At 43.8% G+C, this 26,570-nt stretch overlaps 2 protein-coding genes across 8 annotated transcripts in view; both read right to left on the bottom strand.

Moving 5' to 3' along the window:
* FANCC (FA complementation group C) overlaps positions 1-26,570 on the bottom strand; it is a 196,702-nt gene that overhangs the window by 88,933 nt on the left and 81,199 nt on the right. The window lies entirely within an intron of this gene.
* The window catches only part of PTCH1 (patched 1), a 110,213-nt gene continuing 94,321 nt past the window's right edge, over positions 10,679-26,570 (bottom strand). For all 3 annotated transcript variants that reach the window (XM_081880923.1, XM_081880922.1, XM_081880924.1), the window contains 5 exons: positions 25,134-25,276; positions 20,134-20,233; positions 17,100-17,354; positions 15,155-15,686; positions 10,679-13,568 (listed from right to left, as the gene is read on the bottom strand). In XM_081880923.1, coding sequence (XP_081737049.1) covers positions 15,156-15,686; positions 17,100-17,354; positions 20,134-20,233; positions 25,134-25,276 — 1,029 coding nt within the window. In that variant the 3' untranslated portion in view covers positions 10,679-13,568; position 15,155. The remainder of the gene's footprint in view (positions 13,569-15,154; positions 15,687-17,099; positions 17,355-20,133; positions 20,234-25,133; positions 25,277-26,570) is intronic.

The raw sequence follows: 26,570 nt of genomic DNA on the forward strand, positions 1-26,570 counted from the left end.
CTTACCTGAACTGCTAAAAAGGGAACACCTGTTTATACATCCATCCACCGCCGTTTCTCAATGCGCAGCATTCCTGGGGCTGCTATACGCATTATGCCAAAAAAAATTAGCCACATGTTTACTTTAGCCCTGAACAAATATTTCTAGTCTCTGACGAAAATTTGATTAAATTCTTTAGCTAAAGTTAATTAGACTGTAAGTAAGAAAATATGTTCATAATAAACATAGGTAGGCCATAATAAATAAAACCATGGGGTTTGTTCCCTCTAGTCACAAAGTTATGTTTAACATAAAATGGGATAGTAAATACTCTAAGCGGAAGGAACTGTCTCCAAATTAATCTTTTCCCCAGTCTGATGATACCAGAAGGAATTATTTCAGCCATAATTGTTACTAGAATGACCAGTGTGGCATTTTCAGCTAATCAGGCCTGGTAATTTTATTTTCCATTGCATCAGCCTCATTACGAACTACTGTAGTTTATGCTCCAGGCTTTCAAGCTATAGATTGCTTACTTACATCTATTTAGTTTCCTTGTATTTCTTAGGGGTCTTTCAAGGCAACTCCCAGAACAGAATGGCTTGTTCATGAAACAAATTCCTTGCATTAGATTTGTCTGGTGTTTAACACATGGAAAGAATCCTCTGTTAATATCAGTTTTTTTATTTAAAAAAATTAACCATGGGGTTTGTTCCCCCTAATCACCACTAGAGGCAGTCTTTACAAAGAGTATTACTGGTCTATTTGTTTCTTAAATATTCAGGGCACAGGGTTACATTTTGGCCACATGTTTCACTCTTACACTCACAGAGGAATAGATATATACAGTACGTAGGTGTGTATCATTAGGGAGAGAATCTGCATTGTATGCAAAAGGTCCCAGTTTTAATCCAAAGCATCTCCATGTGAGTTTGGAAGCATTCCTTGTCTGAAATGCTGCCGAAGAAGAAGAAGAGGAAGAGTTTGGATTTGATATCCCACTTTATCACTACCCGAAGGAGTCTCAAAGCGGCTAACATTCTCCTTTCCCTTCCTCCCCCACAACAAACACTCTGTGAGGTGAGTGGGGCTGAGAGACTTCAGAGAAGTGTGACTGGCCCAAGGTCACCCAGCAGCTGCAGGTGGAGGAGCAGGGAATCAAACCCGGTTCACCAGATTACGAGTCCACCGCTCTTAACCACTACACCACACTGGCTCTCTCATACCACACTGGCTGCAGAGCCACTGGTAGTCAGTGTGGCCAATAACGAGCTGGATGGCCCAATGGTTTGAGACAGCACCTTGTATTCATCTGGGATTTACTTACATAACTGGCCGTGTTCGTAGGTCCAGGTCACCAACTTACCCAACAGATGCAACTAGCACTATGGTTTGTATTGATTTTCTGCATGAAAGCCATTCCAGCTTCTGACTGAATCCAGGCATGTACAGGTCTATATAGTTTTCAGACCATGATGCCTATGTCATAGGTAACATACAAGCTATAGTTAACAAGTTTCTCACTTAAATAACTAAGCAAGTACAGTGGTACCTCGCAAGACGAAATTAATTTGTTCTGCGAGTTTTTTCGTCTTGCGAATTTTTCGTCTTGCGAAGCACGGATTTTGGAAAAGCTTAAAAAATCACCAAAGTCTTCAAAAACCTCAAAAAAGGCTACCACACTGCGTGCTATGAGTTGCTCCTCGAAGTCAAGTCGCAACTGCACCCCCTGAATGCACCCTGGGTATTAACGGTTTTAAGAAAAAGGAAACAAACTTGCAAGACGTTTTCGTCTTGCAAAGCAAGCCCATAGGGAAATTCGTCTTGCGAAGCAACTCAAAAAACGAAAAACTCTTTCGTCTTACGAGTTTTTCGTCTTACGAGGCATTCATCTTGCGAGGTACCACTGTATTAGACATCACCCCAGAATTGGCCCTACTAAACATCTTCCAAGACAACAATGCCCATTTACACCACAAAGAACTCATAACCCACCTACTTTCAGCAGCCAGAAACACCATAACCAGACACTGGAGAGATCTGTCAGGAGTAAGCATGGACCAATGGTACCAAATAGTATGGGAAACAGCCCTACTAGAAAAATTAACCAATAAACTGAAACTGACATGGGGACAAACAGAAGAAGACGCCTTCACCCCGGTATGGCTCCCCTTTATCACATACACAGCCCAACAGGACAATGACAATAATCCACCAACAGCATACAAATCAATATGGCTAACCTGATCCAAAACACCCACCCACCCCACTCACACACGAAAACAAAGATCACCACAGCCAATCACAAACAAAAAACACACCCTAGGCCAACCCCAACCTCTCTCACCACCAAAGGAACACAAGTGAACAGAACAAGCAGTGCTGACACCAAACTCTACATACATTAAGTATAACAGAAACATTGCCACCCGACCCCACCCCCACCCATCTTCCCTCCCTCCACCCCTTCTTTTTTTTTTCCTCCTCCCCCTAATGTTTCAACAAATGAAACGGATTTGTAAAAATGTTACATAGAAAAAATATGAGAGACATTACACTTAGTTCTGTAAAACAAGAAAATATTTAATAAAAGAATAATAAAAAAAACAAGTTTCTCACTTGTCTGTTTTACCCTAGGTAAAGGTAAAGAGACCCCTGACCATTAGGTCCAGTCGCGGACGACTCTGGGGTTGCAGTGCTCATCTCGCTTTACTGGCCGAGGGAGCCGGCATACAGCTTCCGGGTCATGTGGCCAGCATGACTAAGCTGCTTCTGGTGAACCAGAGCAGCGCACAGAAACACTGTTTACCTTCCCAACGGAGTGATAGCTATTTATCTACTTGCACTTTGACATGCTTTCGAACTGCTAGGTTGGCAGGAGCAGGGACCGAGCAATGGGAGCTCACCCCGTCGCAGGGATTCGAACCACCGACCTTCTGATCGGCAAGCCCTAGGCTCAGTGTTTTAGACCACAGTGCCACCCGTGTCCCTTGTTTTACCCTAGTTGCCTCCAAAGGCATTATATATAGATAACTCACAACTTACGCTTATTTAACTTGTGCGCATTCAGATTTACGCACTTGGCAAAAATGTTTAATAAATTTTAAAAGGGGCAGAAAGGGGGCGAGCAGTTGGGGGTGGGGGAGAAATACTTTGGCAATCCCACCAGCCATTAAACTCAAAGTGTTTTAACAATACATGATTTTGGCTTTTGGCGCTATCCCTAGAACGTAACCCCAGCCGAAGTTGAGAGTCATCTGTACTAAGGACTGTAATCAGTGACTGTCTTTATTCCTTTAATCATATTGCTGTACTGTGTGTCTGTTTTGGTCACCTGCATTTTTTAAACATTACTTCAAAATAAAATTCTAGGTGCACACAAAAAATGGGACATGTCTGTGAGAGAATATTTTAACACAACATCCTTGTGACAAATGCCTAAGGATAAAATGCTTCCCTCCACAAAAAAAAGCAATTTCCCTGTCAAATGGCCTAGTTTTTTACCCATTATGTCATGTGCCACCTGTCATGTTTCAAGTATTCTTCATGCACACAGGCCAGAATCACCCCTTATGATTCAGTCTACGAGGAACAGTGGTGGCATCAGAAGAAAATAAATGGGGAGGAGATGCAGAAGGGGTAACACATGTTTCTAGGTAGGTGAGCTGTGTCCCACATTAAGGCTTTTGAAAGAAAAATGATAATATACGTCAGTGGCAGGGGTTCTGCAACAGGGTAGCCAAGTGGGAATGCAAGCATTTTGTTTGGGGTGTGTGTGTGCTTGCCTTCTGCTCCCCCGTGGTGTCACCCATGGCAAGGAATAGATCAGGTCTCTCTTCCAAACTCTCATATTTTACTTCCACCTTTTTTGGTAGAGTAAAGGTGTCAATGCTCCTCCCCTGTTTGGTATATGGATTTCATACCACATGACTGCAGGTGCAAAAAGTCTGTTCACGTGACCATGCCAGATTAACAAAAAAGAGATCTGCTGGATTCAGACCAGATGCCCATCTGGTTCAGAATCTAGCCAGATTGGAGGATCCACCAGGCCCATCAACTTCCTTCCCTGATTCCACAGGGAATGCAAAAAAATGCAGTTATACCCTATGAAGAGTGGCCTTCTACGGACCATCATGAATGAATATAGAATCATAGAGTTGAAAAGGACCATGACGATCGTCTAGTCCAGGGGTGGCCAACTCCCAAGAGACTGTGATCTATTCACAGAGTTAAGAACTGGAAGTGATCTACCCCCCTTTTTTGGGGTTCAGGTCAAGGTTGTTGAGCTTTTTTGTAGGGGGGAGGAAAGCCCTGTTTTCTGGGGGTGTGGGCCAAAGTTTTAGAGCTTTTTTAGGAAGGAGGAAAGCCCTGTTTTTTGGAGGGTGCAGGGCCATAGCTGTCAACTTACAGATTTGAAAATAAGGGACCAGCAGCCTTGAAAATAAGGGATCAGCAGCCAAAATAAGGGATTTTGCTAAGCTTATACAGAAATCCCAGACTGATGGAGCCATGCTGCTTTGGCTGCCACTGACTGTGTTTTGCAGGGGGTTGAACTAGATGATCCTAAGGGTCTACAACTCCGACCAAAGAAGAGGGGCAGACAAAACTGATGAACGACGTCGAGATGGCAAAGCTTTCAGGCAGAATTAGAAACCAGGAAGAGGACCTCTTTAATAAAGAATGGAGAAAGTTTATCATTTATTTGAAAAGCTATTGTAAAGAGTTACATACATTGGTAGGATTGACAGAAAACTTGTACTAAAAATTTGAACTATGGATGGACAAATGATTTATAAAAATAGAGTTATGAAAGGGATTCAGAGGGGGAAATCACTACATTAAGATGTTGCACTGGTTGGAGGGTATGCTAAGCAGCACGTTGGGCTTGCCATCGTCCTGGCGCGAGGAGTTCCATCGGCCCTTCTCTGCCCAAGAGGGAGGGAGAGAGACTCTCGCTCACGGTGCCCGCGAGCCCGGCATGAGGCGGTTGCGGCGCTGCGGCAGCTGCTGAAGCGCTGCCCTTCTGCATCCCTCCCCATCCCCTCCTCTTTCTCCTCCCTCAGGCCACCTCCTCAGCCACCGCCACCGCTGCCGCCTTCCCCTGGCAGCGCAGTGGAAGTCTCGCAAGAGAGGGGCTGCCTGCCCGCCCGCCGCCACCCATCTCCTCATGACGCGCCCGAGGGGGAAAAGGGAGGGACACAGACACGGCAGCTCGTGCACGTGCTCTCTCTCTTGTGGCAGAGGACCCCGAGCTGCTGCTGCAATCCGGGACAGCAGTGGGAAACAGCGCTGGGATAAGGCAGTTTCCCACCAAATAAGGGACGGTTGACAGCTATGTGCAGGGCTGAAATGTTGAGCTTTTTAAAGAGGAGCTTCTTTAATGTTGAGCTTCTTTGGGGGGAGCCGGTGATCTACCAGTGATCTACCACAGATGTCCAGTGATCTACTGGTAGATCACAATCTACCTGTTGGACGTGCCCCCTGCAATGAAGAAATAGGCAGGGATTGAACCTGCAACCTTGGCATTATCAGCACCGCACTCTTGTCAGCACCATGCCCTAACCAACTGAGCTTGCTCCTCCAAGCAAATTTTAGATACCCCTTTAACACAGTCTCTCAAATTTCTTAGGTTGTACCCTGTTTGCTGCCCCAGCAGAGCTTAATCCATAGTCCTGTTGCATGCCAGCCACCTGGAGGAAAGCCTCTGAAGATCATTGTCAGAGCTGCCTCTAGGTCCCAGCTCACAGAGGACCAACGCCAGGCTGATGTTATGTACAAAAGTCTTTATTGAAGTTTAATTTCCATTTCAAAGCCAGAGCGTGCAGCCCTACGTCTAGACTCTAGATCGGCGAAGTCCCGTCTGAGTCTCCGCCCCTTCCACACCAGTTTAAGATCCTAGCCCTGCTCCACCTCCTGCGCTGCTCTCTTCTCCTCTGGGTCCTCCTGCCCTCTGGGGCATTGCCCTTTCTGGACTCTTCCGACGCTGAGTCGCTTAGCTCCTCCCCCTGCCTCCGGCGTGCTTTAGGACCCGGTTCCCAATCCTCACTCTCTGCTGTCCCGCGCTCCTGTACATTTGAACTTGCTTCTCGCGCCAGCCCAGTGACCTTTCTCCTAACCGTTACACTACTTCGATCACTGCTTCCCTCTTCCGTGACACTGGCCGGATCTGACCTCCCTTCCGTTGTCCGACTCTCCGAGGGAGGCGTGGTAGGCTCTGCCTCGTCTCCTCTCCCTGGTGGGGAAAGCACTGGCCCCGATGCCTGGGACTCTTCCCCCCCACTCTGCTCTGGTGGGGAAGCTGGTCCTGATTTCCAACTACCGCTCTGGGAGTCCCTGCTGCCCCCTTGCTCCTGGGGCGTTCCCCTTGGGACCCCCCTGCCCCTGGCCACTGGCGCTCCCTTCTGTGAATCTTCCGATTCGCTGGAGAGGCTCATGGAATCCCTCGGACCACTGTCCCCTCCTACGCTCCCTTCGGATTCCTCCCCCTCGCTCTCCATCTCCCATCTTCCCTGTGCCTCAGCTCCTGAGCCCCTGACAATCATCTTAACAAATGGGCAGATCCATGAAGATGACTGGGTGGATCTAGACACAGGTTAAAATCAGCTATAAATAAGTCAGAAATTAAATCAACAAAACAAAAGAAAAAGTCTATGTAAAAATCCATATAAACTCTTTTGCTCTCTGGCGCCATCTGGTGTTGGATGTTTATAATGCATTCAAATCGTATTGTTGTGACAAATGGAGCTGAGTCTGACTGTCCTTCAGAGACCAGGCCTAAATTTGTACTATAAGCGACTGTGGAGGACTTCCGGGCTGGCGCCTCCGGCAATGGCTGACCTCCCCGATCGGGAGGAACTTACTCCGTGGAAAACAGGGTCTGACCGCCACGGCGAAGGCAGAGACACATTGAAATCACAAGCGGGAAAAGCTTGTGAACCTGGGATTCGGCTGGCACCTTTTGCGCCTCCCCTACTCGCGGGGAAACCCTGTCTTGGGGATCCGGAGCGACGTGGGGTGAGTGGCGCGGTGCTTTGAATCGACTGCTTTTTTCATGGAGTGAAGCCGCATTGCTGTTGCTGGAGAGCGCTGACTTTTTCCTGTGGACAATTGGATTTTAAACAACTACCCGTGAGTAGAATGGAAAATTGGATTTTTAAATATCTTAATTTGGCGCTGAAGCGGGAAGGTCATAAACAGGAAGTCCGCCTTCCGCTTTTGTAAATAGACTGAAGCAAAGACGTTGCAAGCTAAAGTCTTTGAAAGCCTTTGATAAAAGATTAAATTTCCATCGGTTAAAAATACAGAACCCCCCTTGGAGGCAGGTGAAGAGGGGGGAAGCTTTGAATTTTGAACTTAGTAAGCCTGCAGGAGTGAGGGGAAAATCAAATCACCTCAGCTCTGAAACTGGGAACAGGTTGCCAGATGACGTTTGGGGAAAGTTCGTTGACAGAACGGATTCGACAGCTAGTTGAAATAAGAGCAAGATACTGTTTCCATTGTCCTCTTCTGCATTCAAAATGGAGGAAAAGTAACCGAAAGTCGAAACTTTGTTTATTGCTTGAGCTGTGCTTGAAAGAACTCATACAAGTGGAGACTGTTTCCCTCTAGAGGGAGCTTTTGAAACTGTTATAGGAGTGTAACTGGAGGATCTCCAGCTGCAAGATAAGGATTCTGAGAACCAGTGATTGACCTTGGACTATTCAAAATGTTGATAGGAGAAGATATTGTGACTCTATTATGTAAAATAAGTCATTCGCTGTAAGAGCTTAATAAAAAGACGGATGCCACGACTTTTAAAGTTGATAACTAGGAACAGAAAGTGACTAATTTGATACGAGAAGAGAGCACTAACACAGAAATAATTCAGGACTTGGCACAGGAACCTACTTTGGCAGAACAAATGGTGGAGGAAAAGGAGAAAGTTGTTGTTTTTGAACCTAAAATAACACAAGTGGGACTCTTAGTTTTACAGAAGCAAATTGAGGACTATAAATTGAGGCCTTTTATGATTGAATATAGAAAAAGTCAGATTTCGAGGATTGGTTTCCGGTTTGGACTGAAGAAGGAAAGTCGGAATGATCCCTCTATCCAGGGATTAATTGATTTTTGGGACATGGACTTGGACTTGGAGGAGATTGAAGTTTTGGGGGCCTTTGGATTTGGAAGAATCTTGAAATACGACCTGAAACACTTTATAGACCCTAGCCTCAACTATGGAAATCTGGCTGAACTGTCCAGAAGGAAGAAAAATATTGTTAAGATGGAGTTTTCTCGAGATTTGCTCTCTAGCATTAAAGAATATGAAGAAGATCGGCAGAAGGGACCTGGAAAAGAGTTAAGAGCCTCGGACATATGATCTCCAGGTTGATGGACTATATGGAATTGATGGAAAGGACTGGCAGAATCCGAAACCAGGGAGAGGAGTTGATGGAAGAAGATTGAAAAATTTAAAGTTTATATATAGAAATATTGCAAAATTAATGAGTGATAGAAAATTGGTGGAATGATCTTTTATGGATTTAGCAGAAATGTTATAAGGAGTTAAGTATTTTAGTTTTAACGTTAAAATAAGGTTAAAAAAATATGTTATGTATAATATGATAGAGAATAGAGAAAGATGGAAAGGATTTGCTGAAACAACTAGTAGAAGTGGAAAAGAAAAAGGGAGGTGAGAGGAGGTTGAGGAAACAAGGGAATGAAAGAAAGAGTTTCAGAAAGGGAGGCATGTAATTTTTTAAAAAAATTGTTTTTGATTTGTTTTATTTAGGGTTAGGGTTAGGGAGTGGGTTTTTTTTTAGTTTAATTTATAGTGTTTAGGTTGTGTTTTGTATTGTTTTTATGTTGTATTCTATTGTATATTTTTTTCTGTTCTTTCTTCTTTTGTGTGTGTGTTTGTTTGTTTTTTGCTTCTGTTTTCTCTTCTTTTAAAAGTAATAAATATTATTAAATAAATAAATAAATACCGGTAAATAAATTTGTACTATAAGCTTTTGTGGGCAAATACCCACGTTGCCAAATGCAAGATAAAATGGACAGTGTCTTATGAAAATTTATGCTGCAATACATATAATTTCTTAGCCTTGAAGGTGCTACAATGCTATTGTTTTGGCTGCAACATACTAACATGGCTTATGCTCTGGATCTGGTTCCAGAGAATCCAATTTCTTCACATGACATATGGTTACTACAGAATCTCCTACCATAAAATGTAGTGATAGGCATCAAATTCATGCAGGATAAGGTTATAAATGTCTACTAACCATGATGGTTATGTACTGTAATATGCCTCTGCAAACCAGTTTCTGGGGCTCCAGAAACAGAGTCCTATTGGCTTCATGTCCCGGGCTTTCCTTTTTTCCCCAGTACTGCAATTTATTAATTTTTATTTTTTACATTTTATTTTGGCAAGGTAATAATCATAAATAAATAAGAATAAAAATGTGCACTCCACCCCCGAGACCATTCCATTGTAACCATTCCAACCTCCCAAAATTTCAACACCTCTTGCGATGGTTTGACCCCTTTCCATTTTAACAGTACAAATTCTACAAACACCTTCCATATCTCCTCAAAACAATTTCTCCAGCATATTCCCCCTCTTACCTTAATGACACGTTAATTTATCATTAGTAGATATATCCCACACCTCTTTGTACCATTCTTCCATTTTATACTCTGCTTGCCCCTTCCACTTCTTAGCAGCTATAATAATTTGTGCAGCTGTCAATAAATTTGTGAGCGAGTCCATCACAGCCTGCAAACCTTCCACCACATCGTAAATTGTTAATAATGCTGCCTCTGGACTCGTGGTCAGCTGTAACCCAGTGATTTCTGTTATCTCCTTAAACACCCTTTGCCCAAAGAATTGTACATATTTACACCTCCACCACATGTGAACATAATTCCCTGTTTCCTGGCATCCCCTCCGGGCTTTGAGAGCCAGTGTGGTGTAGTGGTTAAGAGCGATAGTCTCGTAATCTGGTGAACCGGGTTCGCTTCCCCGCTCCTCCACATGCAGCTGCTGGCTGACCTTGGGCCAGTCACCCTTCTCTGAAGATTCTCAGCCCCACTCACCTCACAGAGTGTTTGTTGTGGGGAAGGAAGGGAAAGGAGATTGTTAGCTGCTCTGAGGCTCCTTAGGGTAGTGATAAAGCGGGATATCAAATCCAAACTCCTCTTCTTCTTCTTCTTCTTCTTCCATAGGAATCTGGTAGACCATTATGAGAACAGGACGTTGGGCAAGAGAAATCTTTGGTCTGGTGCAGTAGGCCTCCTCTTTTATGTTATATCTGCCTTTTCTGGTGAGTAGAGCAGTCTTAGTCCACCAGAGACAAAGTTTTGGATGTGCCCTTGGGTGACCTACTTTAATACTGAGAGCTAGTGTGGTGTAGTGGTTAGAGAGATGGCCCAAAACATGAGAGACCCAGGTTCAAATTCCCACTCAGCCATGAAGCTGAAGGTGACCAGGTTGTTGTGAGGATAAAATAAGTGTGGGGTGGAGAATTAGGTACACCACCATGAGTTCGTTGGTGGGATATAAATGAATGAATGAATGAATGAATGAATGAATAGCATTTTAACCTAACAATTTGCATCATCTAAAAAGGTTGTCTATAGCATTGTTTCTGCTGCATTGCCTGACTCAAATTAAACGATACGACTCTCCGTGTTTTAAATAAACATTCCACAAACAACTAAATACGTAACCAATAAGTTATAATATTTTTTATTCATGTTAGAATTTCTATCAGTGTTTGAACATTAAAGTTTAGAGAGTTTGTACAAATTTTCACTCATGATTTAAAATTGAGAACCATGCTAGATCGCAAAATGGCAACTAAAACAGTTCAGAATGACATGAATATCCACACTCTCTTTTAACACTGTTAACATTTTCTTTGTTTGCAAATGGGACTTGTAATTAAAAATGTGCATTGTATTTATGTCTCAGTAATGTTCCAAAACATAATGGTATCATCATTACATATAAACTCTTTAAAAATATAATTCTGTCAAAAGAATTGAGGGCTACTATATACACTACAAAAATAAATTTTCATATAAATAAATTATATGGCATACTTTTATCTTTGTAACTGAAACACAACCCATTTCTGCTCAAAACAAAGCAGGCAATGAGACCCAGTCTGAATATTTTTTTTTTCCTTTTAACTCCTCACTCTAAAAAGCTACAAAATGAGTCCTTAATGTAAATGTTATATACTCTCTTCCTATTTAACATTAGTAAGCATTCTATACAAATAAAGATTCCATTAAAAAGTAGAAACATAGCTGTAATAGTGTTTCCAATAGAAATAAAATCCCTGCATTGTGTTTGTTATAAACTGGCATGACAAATACTGTAAGAAAACATTCTTATGATACAAAAATATAAATATCAACAAAAATTAAAGTTTTTTATTAAAAAACACACACAAAAAAAGAACAGCCAGCCACTGAGATCTCTTTTTGCCAATGTGACAAGAAGACAGATGGTCTATACTATGCACCAAGGAGCAGGCACCCCACAAAAAAGAGGGGGGGGGGAGAAATCACACACACACACACACACACACACACACACACACACAGAGAGAGGCTAAGGTGAAGGGGCTACTGAACATCAAAGCCTTTTCCACTTTCTGCTTCTCTTCCTGTTTCAATAATAATAATCATGGGGCTAGAGTGCAGAGTGAGTGGCCCCAAAGCATAATCTGTGGGGCACCATCGTGACCTCTGCCGCTGCAACTCTTGGCAGTGAAAGGTAGCTTGCAATTCATAGTGTCCTGTTCTGTTGTAGAGCTTTTGTCCTTGTTTTATCATCTGACATCGTGACACTTCTAGGGCCCAATTGGGGCCTTTTTGCCACAAGTGTTTTTCACGTTGGACAGGAAGCTGGAGCTGTAGACTGAGCTTTGGTGCCCTTGTAAACAGTAGCTTATGTACCACCGAAACAATGCGGTGCCTTCTTGCTCAGGTCTCTCATTCCACCACTGGTCCTTCCAGTTCAAGCATGATCAAAACAGGGCTGTGCCTCTCCCAGGGTTAATAACTTGGAGGTATTAAGAGACCAATTCAACTACTTCCCGAATGGAAGCTGCCTTTTATTTACCGGAAGTTTTCTGAAACTATGGGGATATACGGCACTATGGCAACTATATTAGTTGTACTATGTTCAGAATGTAGCAACAACTGTCTCTAAAAAAATTATATCTATGCAATTAGCACACGCCAGGGCTTTCACCAGCCTTTAGCTTCAAGCAACACTTTATTATGCGTTCTTGTCGTATGATTCACTGGGGATGAAAACCTTCATCGCCGCTGAGAGACACAATTCTAACCATAGTACATATGAGCAAAGAGCTATAGGCAGATTAGGTAGTTTCTCTAAAATCAAATTTGGTACAACAGGAACTAGAACCCACAAATGCTAATCCCAGTCTGTCTACGCTTCTCCTTTATCTCTGTTCTTTGATGAATGTCAGTAGCAGCTGTTAAGCTCTTAGAATATTTTCATTAGTTGTTTTTTTGTACCAAGTTAGGTGCAATTCTACACGTGCTTACATACATACCCAGAGTAAACCATTGAAATCAATGAACTCCATCAGTCAAGACTAACTTGATTTCAGCTTGAATACCACTCATGGAAGTCCCACTAATTTCATTGGAGCCTACTCACAAGTATACATGTGCAAAATTGGAGCCTTAGCCACCATGGGTTGGTTTTCAAGGTCAAGGAAGATTACACAGTAAGCACACACTTCTAAGAAAATCTCTTGCACACAACCCATTGGATTAGCACAGCACAGGAACCATATACCTGAACACGCAAGAAGAATTTCAGTGCGGCATGTGGTGGAAATACCCGACAGTCGGTGCTCCATAAAGTAACTACAGTATACAACTACACACACACACACACACACACACACACACACACCAAAGCCCCCCCCCCAGCTACACTTATCAAGGTTAAACACACTGCTCTTCATATCTGCTCGTTTTTTAAAAAAAGGAAAAAAAAAACCCAGAAAAAGAAAAAAATTATCACGCATAGCGTGTTTGAAAGTTAACAGAAACATATCACTACCACAGGGCTGTGATATGGAAATTTTTAAAATACTTTAACACACGCACACACATATGTACCTTTACAAAACAAACAAAAACAAACAAACCCTAATACATTAGCAATATTTGCATAGAATTATACATGTAAATTATACAATATTTTAAGCAGCAGCAAACATATGCTGAAATTTACGACTAGATTAAGCTTAGTTGTGGCACAGAGATCAATGTACAAACAGAGCACAAACCAAACAGTCCCCACTCCGTTAAACAGGAGTCAAAATAACTCCAGATTATACTACTTTACACGGTTTCTCTTGTATATTACATATGTGTACATCTTTTAAATATTTATAGAAATATTTCACAAAATAATACAATAGGTTACAGTAATGGTGAACTGTTGCTCTGATGCAGCGTTGTCCTTCTTCATAACTTCGGGCAGTTTCTCTTCAAGCAGTTCTGGGAAGAGGAGGTGATTCCCCATCTTTGGCCTCTTCTTTGCTTCAGTTATTTCCCTGTACAAATAGAGACAAAAAAAGGAGCCCCACTGTTCACCTAAAGTTCAGCAAAGATAAATAAATCACCTCAGCCCCAAGCCATCTGACAAGTTCTGCAATTAAAAGCCATGAGGCCTATGTTCTCTTCCCAGCCATGTCAGTGACTTCCTGTGGCCAAATGGTTTAAACAGGTCCTTTTTTTTTAAAGGGCCTTGTTAATTCTTAGTTTTTTTCCATTTCCGGATGTCTAGCTTGATGCGCTTTTTGCCCAGGTTCACAATCACAACGGGCAGATGTGGGTCTCAGCTTTTGTCAAGTTAGCACCAGCATCTGAACTAAATGAACACCATTTCATATCTGGATTTTGAGTTTTCCTGAGTTCACTACCCTTAGAATCTTACGGAAGAAAGGAAATCACAGGCAATTCAGTCTGTGTACTTATTCTAAGGCAGGTTACACTAAACTATGCATATCCTCAGTGGCGTAGCGTGGGGGGTGCAGGGGGGGCCGGCCGCACCGGGTGCAACATCTGGGGGTTAGGGTTAGGGGGCACAAATCCACGGGTTAGGGGTCGCAAATCCATGGGTTAGGGGACGCAAATTACTTGCCTTGCCCCGGGTGCTGACAACCCACGCTACGCCACTGCATATCCTAGCTTTTCATAGATGTCCCTAACAAAAGCAATAATAAAGGCAAAAGTAAAGTCTCTCAAGTTTAGTTTTTCCACCATTATAAAATCTCTAATAGTGAAAACATTTCTTCCATCTACTTTCCTGTTCTATATATTTACTGCTTCTCTGTCCTTCCTAGGTTGTGTTTGCACATAAACATAAATGAGAAAGCTGAAAATGGATGTGGAAACACAAAGTTTACTACCTTTCTGGGACGGTAGCACTTTAGGTGTTGGATAGCATGATTGACTGTTCCCCCACATTAAAGACTCCTTGTCTATTGAAAGCTACCACATTTGATAGAATATCTTAGAAGCCTTTCCCCCAATATTCTAGCTCTCCACAGACAAGGAATTTCCAGTAACCAATAAGTGTAACGGTAAAGGTAAAGGGACCCCTGACCATTAGGTCCAGTTGTGACCAACTCTGGGGTTGCGGCGCTCATCTTGCTTTATTGGTTGAGGGAGCCGGCGTACAGCTTCCGGGTCATGTGGCCAGCATGACTAAGCCACTTCTGGCGAACCAGAACAGCGCATGGAAACACCGTTTACCTTCCCGCCGGAGCGGTACCTATTTATCTACTTGCACTTTGACGTGTTTTCGAACTGCTAGGTTGGCAGGAGCAGGGACCGAGCAATGGGAGCTCACCCCGTCGCGGGGATTCGAACCGCTGACCTTCTGATCGGCAAGTCCTAGGCTCTGTGGTTTAACCCACAGCGCCACCCGTGTCCCTTAACCAATAAGTGTACAATCATGCAATTCCTCATGCAATTATATGATATAACCCTAAAAATTATCATGTGTCTGACAGCCTTCTGATTTCTTATCACCACACAATCTTCCACAAACTGCAAAATCATTTTCTCCACATGGAAAAGTTCTTCTGGGATTCTAGATCTTGCAGCTAGAAATGGCGGAGGCAGAAACCCTTACCTTAATCCGAGCTGCTGCCACGAGTTCTCTCTTCACATTCAACATCTTGCATTTCTATTACTTCTACTTTAGAGTTCCTCCTCTCACACCGGACATTGAAAGGCACATGAGGGTCCTCAAATTGTCCATGGTCGCTTTCGTGGTATCCCTCGTAGGATGGAAAGCCTCCTCCGCGAGTATTGTGGCCGTGCATTGGAGGGTGCACAGCGACAGTAACTGATGCTGAGGCAGTCACAGTAGTGATAGGCTGGCCGTACGCAGGCACCGACGTGCCCGTGGCAGTAAAGGCTGTGTTTCTGTTGTTCTGAGAACGAGCTCTCTGGCTGGAGCAGTCCCTGTTACTAGGGCAGGAGTGCCCATCAGTAGACGTTTCAAAAGCATCCCTGCGCGGCCGGTAGGGGGGTGGCCGGAGTCCTTCCCTTGGTTCTCTTTTGGGCTGCTTATTTTGATGCCAGGTTTGCTGGGATCCAGACTCTTGGTAAGCCTGTGATCTTGGGCTTGGCTGATAATACCTTGTATCCGGCTGAACCACCTGGGAAGGAAATGGGGCACGGAAATCTTTAATAAGGCTATGGCAACAAATGATGGTAGCTCCTCCACAACCTGAAAGAACATGGTGGCTAAGCTGCCTGAAGGGGCAAAAGACTGATCTCCTCAATAGAGGATTGGTTAAGCAAATTATGTGAATTCATAATGTTGGCTAAAAATGACAGCAGCCATTAGATTTCAGTCGAATCAAAAACTTAAGAAGGAATGGAACTGTTTAGAAGAATATATGACAAAACATTGTTCCAAAACAAATTTATTGATATGCATGGACTAAGTTTGCAAAGGAGCGAAAAAAATTATTGTAGGATTGTTCTGGGGGCCAAAGTAACTAATATATATTACACAATGACAAATTCAAAATTTATTAAAGGGTGTCATGTTGTGGTGGAGGGAAGTCACCAAAATAGAATGAGATAGACACAAAATGGAAAACAGGAATTTTATCAATGTAATAATTTACACTGTATCTTCTGTATACCTTAGAGCACATATTCCATGTTATAACAATTAAATGAAATAAAGATATTGTAGAGTTGGAAATAATAATAAAAAAGACTGGTGGTTTATGTGCCATTCTTTGCTCTGATAAGATTTGTTTTCTTTTTTTTTCAAGCCAACCTATTTTACATTATTAATTTCACCAAGGATACTTAGTGGGTGTGAGAGAACCTGCCAGATTACAAACTTGCCCTTCTTGTCAAACGAGGGAATATTACCAGAGCTGTACCAAACTCATCCCCATATCCCAAAAATCTGCAAATGGGGGTGGGGGTGGGAATGTGATACAATGCCTACCTTTCCTTTTTTAGTACTGAACTGGCACCAACACTTCCCATTCTTTCCTGAAATGCTTTTGAGGTTCACATCAAGTAGAGCCAAAAATTAAGGGATAATTTTCAGAAAGGCAGCGTTTATGTTCTCCTTGAAATCACGTGCCAAGATATGCAGCAGTGTAGATAAACTTTAGTGTGAACAAGCTGCTGCGGCCATTTCCGTAACTGTGGCTACTGTAAAAAGGGCAGCTTTGGTAATAGGAATGTTTGTGACTATCCCTGTGCAAGTGGTGATTTGCTTTTTAAATGTTCCTTAAGTATGCAACTCCAAAGAGAAACTGGGCACTGGTGTGTGTGTGTGTGCGTGCGTGCGTGTGTATGTGTGTGTGCATGTAGGAAATTGAATCTTCCCTAAATTATGGTCACATGTTTGGGAGATCAGCCTGGGTATCTTACTGTCACAGGCTTGAAGTTTCAGACCGGACTCTACCCTAAGACATGCACCAATCTGAGAAATGTGGATCTACATCTATGTTGCAGCACCTATCAAACTAGTTAAGGAATGGAATGTTAGATTTATACAAGAAAGCTGGAAAAGAGAAACAGAACTCTGGGTTACTTACAGTGGATCTGGCAAATACTGGATTTTCAGTTGCTTCAACAATTACTTGGCGGACCGGGGCACCAGATCTTTGAGTGGACTCATACTGATGGAGCTCCTCACTGATTCCAGATACCGTGGTCTGAGAACTGTACTCAGAATCAGAAGAATCTGACCCATTCTGTGCATGACCAGGTGGTATGGTGAACCTCACAATGCTTGGGGGAGGCTCAGAAGATGGCGTAGGTAACCTGCTCCTTCCATCGACTGGGGAAACCTAGGAATGGCAGTTTAAAAACTCTTAGTGGGTGTCAGTAGAAGCATTTGGAGAAAATAACTTTACTTTGGTGAAATAAGCTTGCATCACTTCAGAGATGAACTACAGTAAAACTGCTCCCATTTTTAAAATGTTTCTAATATCAAAGCATGCATTAAATGTCTGCATTTAATACCTTTTATCAAACTGTGTCTTAAAATGATTTTTTATTCTAATCTACATTACCAATCAATTTCCAAGTCTAGTACATAGCCTCTTAACTTTTAAAGCCCTAAATGGCCTGGGGCCAGAATACCCTAAGACAGGGATGTCCAACCAGTAGATCGTGATCTACCGGTAGATCCCTGGCTGATCCTGGTAGATCGTGGGATCCTTATCTTGTACAAAAAGTTATGGGGGGAAAGTTAAAAAACTCTGTGCAATCCTTCCCCCCAAAATCTCAACAATTCTGGGCAATCCACCCACCCCACGCACACTCCTCCTCCCTCCAATGACAATGGGTAGATCACTGCCAGTTTTTTCATACTAGGAGTAGATCACAATCCCTTGGGAGTTGGAAATGCCTGCCCTAAGGTTTCCTCCTTCCACACGTAACTATCAATGCACTATTCAGCACTGGAGACTTGCTCAGGGTACCTCTGCCATCTGAGGTTTGGTGGATGGGCACACAAAATAGAGATTTTTAATTGTGCCGTAAAAGGTAAAGGTAAAGGGACCCCTGACCATTAGGTCCAGTCGTGACCAACTCTGGGGTTGCGGCACTCATCTCGCTTTATTGGCCAAGGGAGCTGGCGTACAGCTTCCGGGGGTCATGACTAAGCCGCTTCTGGTGAACCAGAGCAGCGCACGGAAAGGCCATTTACCTTCCCGCCGGAGTGGTACCTATTTATCTACTTGCACCTTGTGTTTTCGAATTGCTAGGTTGGCAGGAGCAGGGACCGAGCAACAGGAGCTCACCCTGTCACGGGGATTCGAACCACCGACCTTCTGATTGTCAAGTCCTAGGCTCTGTGGTTTAACCCACAGCGCCACCTGTGTTGCAAAAGATCTACGTTATGTCCCCCACTCCATATCCCATAAACTGTTCTTGGCTGAGGGCAAACCAATTCTTGGGGTGGGGGTGGAGGGAATGGTACAATACTGACAGCGAAAACAAACACGCAAATTGAATGAAATGGGCAAATCTGTTTAACTTGCATTAATTTAGCACAGAATTCATGACTCCACATGCATGATCCAAAGCTGTCTGCCTCAGGGAGGCACGAGCCCAAAAGGGACTGTTTACACACACACAAAGACCCAAGGGTGTTGCAAACTTTCATTGCAGTTGCTCACAAGGGGCCTGCCACAGCTTCCCCCTTCCTCCGTCACAACTCACTTTGAGACAGGGAAGAGACAGCTTCAGCTGCTTGCAGGCCGCCCCCTCCTCCCCGCCAGGAATTGGCCTGGGACAAATGACACACCACACACAATTTCTACTGAAGAGGTCTTCCAGGAGCCTTTTTCTCACTGGGAATCCTGTGCAGAGTGTAATTTCCCCCATTAGGATGCTGGAACTCAACCGGACACTCGGCTGGGGCCTGGAACCAACAAAAGCCACCTCTACCTGCCTTTGCCTGAATGCATGATAAATTGTCATGGGGCCTTGTGACAGAGGAAGCAATGGGTGGTGGCAGAAGGAGCAGCTTACAGCTATGGCAAGGTTACCAGATTTTTTTCAATGAATCCGGGGACACTTTTCAACTTCAAAAGATTTTTTATGGGGACTGATTTGTAAATCCAGGGACTGTCCCCGGGAAACGGGGATGTCTGGTAACCTATCAATTCTATTCTGAGGGAAATCTGCCCTGAGTGCTCACTGGAAGGTCAGGTCCTGAAGCTGAGGTTCCAATACTTTGGCCACCGCATGAGAAGACTCCCTGGAAAAGACCCTGATGTTGGGACAGATGGAGGGCAGAAGGAGAAGGGGACGACAGAGGACGAGATGGTGGGACAGTGTTCTCGAAGCTACTATCATGAGTTTGACCAAACTGCGGGAGGCAGTGGAAGACAGGAGTGCCTGGGGGTGCTCTGGTCCATGGGGTCACGAAGAGGCGGACATGACTAAACGACTAAACAACAACAACTAGGGAAATGAAGGTCTCCTTACAATTCTCAGCACCCTTTACAAACTGCAGATCCTAGGTTTCTTTGGAAGAAGCCGTGACTTTTTAAGTGGTGTAAGAGTACTTTAAATGTATGGTACAGGTGTTTTCTTAATAACCCATGAACACAGCATTCCCCTGCCCATAAAGAAGAAATGGGCAGCACCTGCCTACAAGGGGCTCCACAAGAGTGACCAGACTGTGGCACCCAATAATAGATGCAAATTAAATTTGGTGGTATCTCACTTCTCATACTTGTAGTTTATGGTTTCTGAGCTTTAGTAGTACTGTTTCTATTGTGTCTGTTGTGATACTGCGAGAAATAAGTACATGAATGGATTTGGATATCAGGAAGAATGTTGTCTTCTTCGCCTGATGGCAAATGTCATGCTATTGAGGTCAGCAACTATGCCAGACTGCTTTTTAGCACAAAACAGTTAAAGAAGTTAGATTTGCACAAGCACATCAGATTTCAGATACTCCAATGTATATGCAATGAAAAATTCTGTTTTCTGCACCAAATTGCCAAATAACAGTGTAACATACTTAGAAGTAGCACAAGTGTAAAGTACATAACATAATAATTGGTAGCAGTGAAAAGAACAACCACAATTTTCAAGTAATACAATACTGACCTCAGGATATGGTCCGAAAAGGGAAAGGAGAATGGGGAGTAGCACCAGTCCATTCAAAGCACCCAAGATTGTTAAAATTGCCAAAACAGCAAAGAAATACCTGGAATATTTCAACATACTATGTGTTAAAAAGCTGAAAATATGATTTAGAACTGTAAACAAACATATAAAACATATTTTACTAAACAAACACACCAACACTCAACATTGTTTTTTCTTTAATGTACAAAGTCAGTATGCAGGGTTTTCAAACCCCCCCCCCCTTCTTTTTACCTTTTGGATTAGAGAGGCTACATTCCACAACCCAAAGTGTTAGTTCAAAAAGGGAAGAAAGAAAGAAAGAAAAAACGCTTGTTAATTTATCGAAATCTTGCAGCATGTAATGTTATTTATGAATGTGTTACACAAACACAAAAATATGGAATGCGAACTGAATCACTGAACAGATTGAAAGCACAAATACAATGCAAAGGGGCCCCCATTAGCAAAAAAGAAAAAAAGGGGGGGAGCAGCAGAAGCAAACAAATGAAGTGAAGGGTGTAGAATTTAAACAATTTAGCCTAGAAGGAAAAAGAAGCCTACTTCTCCCAGCAGCTAATCCACTGTGAAATGCTTCTGCGTATAACAGCAGAATCTCTAATTAAATCTCTAGTGTATCAGGTAAGGCTTTCCCTTGCCATTCATTAATCACAACTTTCCGCCTTGAATTCTGTGAGTTCCAGTTTTACCAAATAGCTCAAATTGCAACCTTTTTAGACACAGGAACCAGCTTTTTGCAAAGAAAATGCAGGGCATTCTATGGTGAGCCCGAGCATTGTACTGAGAAAAAGCACTCTACAATAGCAGAGCTGCATTGCAGGCTCATCTTTTGTTGAACAATTTAGCATCTCTGAATGCTCTTGTTTTGTGTCAGCCAATTCAAACATAAAGGCTGAAGTACTATGGAAGAAGAGGAGAGTGCACGAGTGGTTGTCCTTTCCCACCATTGAGGGCTAAGGTCTGGTATCCTTCATGAATACTGTGGTAAACCTGCCAGCAAGAGGAAAGCCTTACTAGTTGGGTATCCAGCATTTGGGGGGTGGGGGTGGGGGACAGAGGCTAAGCTCAAAGATGCATTTTAAAGCTAATGGATTTCGAGGCTTTGGGTCTTGGGCAACAGTTTGAAGAAAGGGGCAGAAGGGGGCAACCCCTTTGCCAATGTCTCTGGTTTAAACAGATCAAATCGTATTAACGAGCAAAGCTACAACTGTCATGCTATTACAGTAGGATTACATATAGGAATTTCTACCCTGCATTAGCACCAAAACCCCCCCAAATAATGGAGGATCAATGGCTACTAGCCACAATTGCTAACTTCTAGCTCCACTGTCAAGACAGTAAAGCTAAAGGTACTCCTGACCATTAGGGACGCGGGTGGCGCTGTGGATAAAACCTCAGTGCCTAGGACTTGCCGATCGTATGGTCGGCGGTTCGAATCCCCGCAGCGGGGTGAGCTCCTGTCGTTCGGTCCCAGCTCCTGCCCACCTAGCAGTTCGAAAGCACTCTTAAGTGCAAGTAGATAAATAGGGACCGCTTTATAGCGGGAAGGTAAACGGCGTTTCTGTGTGCTGCGCTGGTGCTGGCTCGCCAGCTGCAGCTTCGTCACGCTGGCCATGTGACCCGGAAGTGTCTTTGGACGGCACCGGCTCACGGCCTCTAGAGCGAGATGAGCATGCAACCCTAGAGTCGGACACGACTGGCCCGTACGGGCAGGGGTACCTTTACCTTTTACTCCTGACCATTAGGTACAGTCACGGACGACTCTGGGGTTGCGGCGCTCATCTTGCTCTATAGGCCGAGGGAGCTGGCGTTGGTCCGCAGACAGCTTCCGGGTCATGTGGTCAGCATGACTAAGCTGCTTCTGGCGAAACCAGAGCAGCGCACGAAATGCCGTTTACCTTCCCGCCGGAGTGGTACCTATTTATCTACTTGCACTTTGATGTGCTTTCGAACTGCTAGGTGGGCAGGAGCTGGGACCAAGCAACGGGAGCTCACCCAGTCGCAGGGATTCGAACCGCCAACCATCTGATCAGCAAGTCCTAGGCTCACTGTTTAATACCACAGCGCCACCCGCGTCCCTGGGAATTGCAGCTGGGCAGAGTGCTGCCACAGTCACATCCCGCTTGCAAGCTTCCCATGAGCATCTGGTCAGCCACTGTGAGAACAGGACTCTGGACTAGATGGGGCACTGGCCTGATCCAGCTGGCTTAGCTTATGTCCTACACTAATGTAAACTAACTGGGACACACCATCAACACGAGGCATTGGAGACATTTGCATCCCATCAGTCTAACTCTAGTATAAACAGGGTGATTACAGATCTGACCACTTTGAATATACAAAAGCTCTACCCGGATGAGCTATTGGGCTAAAAACCCACTCCTTGCCGTTATAGTCTGGCGCCTTCCCCAGGCCACGAAACAAGGCTCAAGCATTGCTCATTGACTTGAGAGCCGTCTTTTAAAAACAACAACAGGGAAGCTAAACCCTGGTTGTGTTAGACGACGAGAAGGCCAAATGAATAAAGACAAAGTTAAAAGCGTTAAAATACCCATTTATTTCATTTTATAAAATTTATACGCTGCTTAATTGTTTAAAAAAACAAACACCTCAAAGTTCAATTCCAATTGGAAAATTGTGTTACAATCCTTATTACCTAAGTAGACCATAGCTGCAGCAATCCACCCAAACACTGGTAACGTCCATTTGTTTAGAGCAGAGTGTGAGCAAAAGTCCCACAGAAATGAATGGGGGACAGTCAGTAGCAGCGCCTGATAGATTGCAGACTTTCTCCAGCTGTTCTTTACCATGCATATACACACTCAGTCACCAAGAGAGAGCAGTAGCACACTAGGTTGGGTTCAAAAGGATTTGTGGAAGGAATCCTTCCATTTGGATCCAGCAGAGGGTCGTCTCCCCTTTTGCCAGTTACCCCTTCTCTGTGAAGTCCACTTCTCCACCTTTCACGCTGTTCCACAGATTCCCCAACCCTGCACAGAGCAGATTTTCAAAGGGTGCAGGTGGCTGTTTGGGTGGGGGTGAGGAGTTAAGACCCAAGAGCACTTTGTTCCATGAGCCAAACTCTGATCTGTAGAGTCATCATTTCTCAAAATGGGGCTAGGGATGGATCACCAGGAGGCATGGTGCAGGTACTAAGTAGGTGAGGGAAATTGTGGGCTGGGGGAGGTTGCAGTGGCACCAAGGTGTATACTAGTTTATAGGTTGAGACAGATTAGAAAGAGGTTATGATTTCATAAAGTCGTGAGAAACTACAACAATATATGTTTCCGCACTGCAGTTCCCCCCTTTATTACAACTTTACAAACCTTTTTGGGTATTTATATTAATTATTCTTCATCATCAATCTAGCTGCTGTCTGCCTTAATTGCAGCTCCTACTAACTTCCTCTTTTGATTTGTTTTATTTGTTGTGCAATTCTGCAAAATAGACAACGTTTTTTGCCTTTCTGCTCAGTGTCTTTGCACAGACTGTTTGGAGCAAAACAGGATCCATTTCATCACCCCTCTCAAATTCCCTCCCAAAGAAAAAAAACAACTTGCTCTATGCTTTTATCTGCTGTATTCACATTCTTAATTAAAGCCACAAGAAAACAGGCTCCCTTTAGCTTCAGACAGAAAGGCCTTCAGGCTTCACTGTGTATTTTATGTTACATTCCGTGATGTTATAGGTGCCTGCCTGCTCACATTCTACCCTGAACTTTTTATTTTGGTCAGCCAAACTGTTCTATAATCTTCAGTGGCGGGGGTGAGGTAAAGGGAGTTTCAGTTTCAGGATGTTTATAGTTTTTCAGGCTTCTCCACTCAAAGTACTCTGCATGTAAATAGTTTGGGAGAGTGCTTAGGTTAAAGGTCACCTCCAGCTAACCACTCTTTGGGAATAACTTAATGTTGCTGTTGAAAAAACTATAGGCTGCATAAGGCCTTTTCTGAGCGGGAAGCTTTTAAAATTATTTTTAACAAAACCCAGTACTTGCAATAGAAACAGCTACTGTCATGGCCTAGAACCCTCGTACCTACGGGACTGCTTCTCCTGATATGCCCCACGGAGGACTTTATATAGCAACACCCTAGAGGTCCCGGGCCCTAAGGAAGTTAGATTAGCCTCAACCAGAGCCAGGGCCTTTTCAACACTGGCTCCGGCCTGGTGGAACGCTCTGTCTCTTGAGACCAGGGCCCTGCGGGATCTGATCTCTTTCCGCAGGGCCTGTAAGACAGAGTTGTTCCACCTGGCCTTTGGCTTAGAATCAGTTTGATTCCCCCCCCCCTCTTTCTTTTTCCTTTCTCCTCCTATGAAGAGATTGCACCCTCATGTTTTAATGTTGTATCTTAATCTTTTAAATTGTATTTTAATCAACTTGTTTTTATTATTGGTTGTTAGCCACCCTGAGCCTGGTCTTGGCTGGGGAGGGCAGGGTATAAATAAAAAAATATTATTACTAAAATGAAACTAGCAGAGTAATAAAGCAGAGTAAAAACGAAACCATGGCACAAGCAAGTACATCATGCACAGCACTGCAGCAGCAGGTAAATGAAGAATGGCAGCATTCCCATGGAAAGAACCTCACTTATGTGATCAGGAAAGGGTCACAGCTGAGTGGCAGAGCATGTGCTCTGCATATAAAAGGATGAAAGTTCCCCAGCACATCTCCAGACAGTGCTGGGAAAATCCCTTACCTGAAACGTTGGACAGCTGCTGCCAGTCAGTGTAGGCAACTCTGAGCTAGAGGAACCTGCACCTGCAGCTTCCTGAACTCACCGGGGTGTTCCAACGCAGCTCAACATCATAGTCTAATCCCAATGAAATAGCGATTCTCTTAACCAAATTTTGGATTATCCAGTCACCATTATAGGTGCCCTTGCCCAGTCAGATAAATGAGGCTCTGCTACATTCATTTAATTTTAATTAAGCAAAGGGAGAGGCAGGGTGCACACATGTTTTACCTGACAATAAAGTCAAACTCGGATCCTGCAAGCATTAACACACCGAGCAGCGTAGACACAGCTCCGTCCAACACAGGTGCAAACATGTGCTCTAAGGCAAGGACAGCCCTGCGGTTCTTGTCTCCTATGGCAGTCAGAAAGGCCTGGGAAAGAATGGAGTTCATGCCATCAGAATAGTGTGAGCAGCTTACGAGGATTCCCAAGGGGGAGGGAGTCCCCAGAGGAGAGGAAAGATGCTACAACGACAATTGTCAATTGACAGTTCTTCTTACTATACATATATGAATAACTGGCTAACGAGGCTTAAGGCAGACATTAATTTTGTAATCAATCAGAAGTCTTAATCTGTAAAGTGAGAGGTGTCAGAATTCAACCCTCTCTGCCTGAAGCAGCAGCAAAAAATGTGGTCCTCCTCACCACCCCTCCGAGACAAGGTGTGCAGTACCTAAGCTAAAACAAAACAAATTCCTTCCAGTAGCACCTTAAAGACCAACTAAGTCAGTTCTTGGTATGAGCTTTCGTGTGCATGCACACGAAAGCTCATACCAAGAACTGACTTAGTTGGTCTTTAAGGTGCTACTGGAAGGAATTTGTTTTGTTTTGACTATGGCAGACCAACACGGCTACCTATCTGTAACCAGTACCTAAGCTAGTCAAGTTGTTCTGGCTGCTGAGACAGAAAATGCCACAAGTGCCTCTCTTCTGCTCTAGAGTAAACACAAAGCAATAATAAATAACCAACAACTTCTTACTTTGTGCTGGTGGTTTGGAGGTTGCTAAGGCAGCGATGCTTCCTACACCTCTAAGGTAATATGAAAAGTCCCAAGCCACGGATGGAGAGCCTGAGCTGCTGACCCTTCTGCAAATTAAAAAAGGCCCAGTCTCTGGGTGGGGTCACGCTGGCATGGGGAGCAGCTTGGGGGGATGTTACCTTCGCATAGGGATGAGGACACGGATCTCACTGGCAGGCTAGATCATTATCTCCCCTACTCTTCAAAGCCAAAGTCTGACAGGTGAGTGGGGCAATCCACATGGTCATTCACCTGGTGTCACAAATGTTGTCAGGTGACTTTTTTTGCTTGTGCAGTTCTTGCAGAGTGCTTTGCGGGTACCACCACTCTGCGTCACTACAGACATCCAAGTCTTCAGTGACAACGTGAAATACTGAAATACCCCCAAACTATGCACCGGTTTCTTCAAGGAGAGTGCAACTCCATCAAGCACTGGCCATTCACCTAATGGCACTACCAAACCACAGCATCTCCATCTTGTCAAGATTCAGGTTCAATTCATTTACCTGTGTACAATTCATTACGGAAGCCAGGCGCCAGTCCAAAGGTCTGCATGGCCTTATCTAACTCCAGTAACAAGGGCAAGAAGCTGGGTGTATTAATGCTTTGTAATTTTTGTGCGATTTGTGTTTTAAGTTATTACAGT

The sequence above is a fragment of the Podarcis erhardii genome (assembly GCF_964252035.2).
Source record: "Podarcis erhardii genome assembly, chromosome: 11".
Taxonomy (NCBI): domain Eukaryota; kingdom Metazoa; phylum Chordata; class Lepidosauria; order Squamata; family Lacertidae; genus Podarcis; species Podarcis erhardii.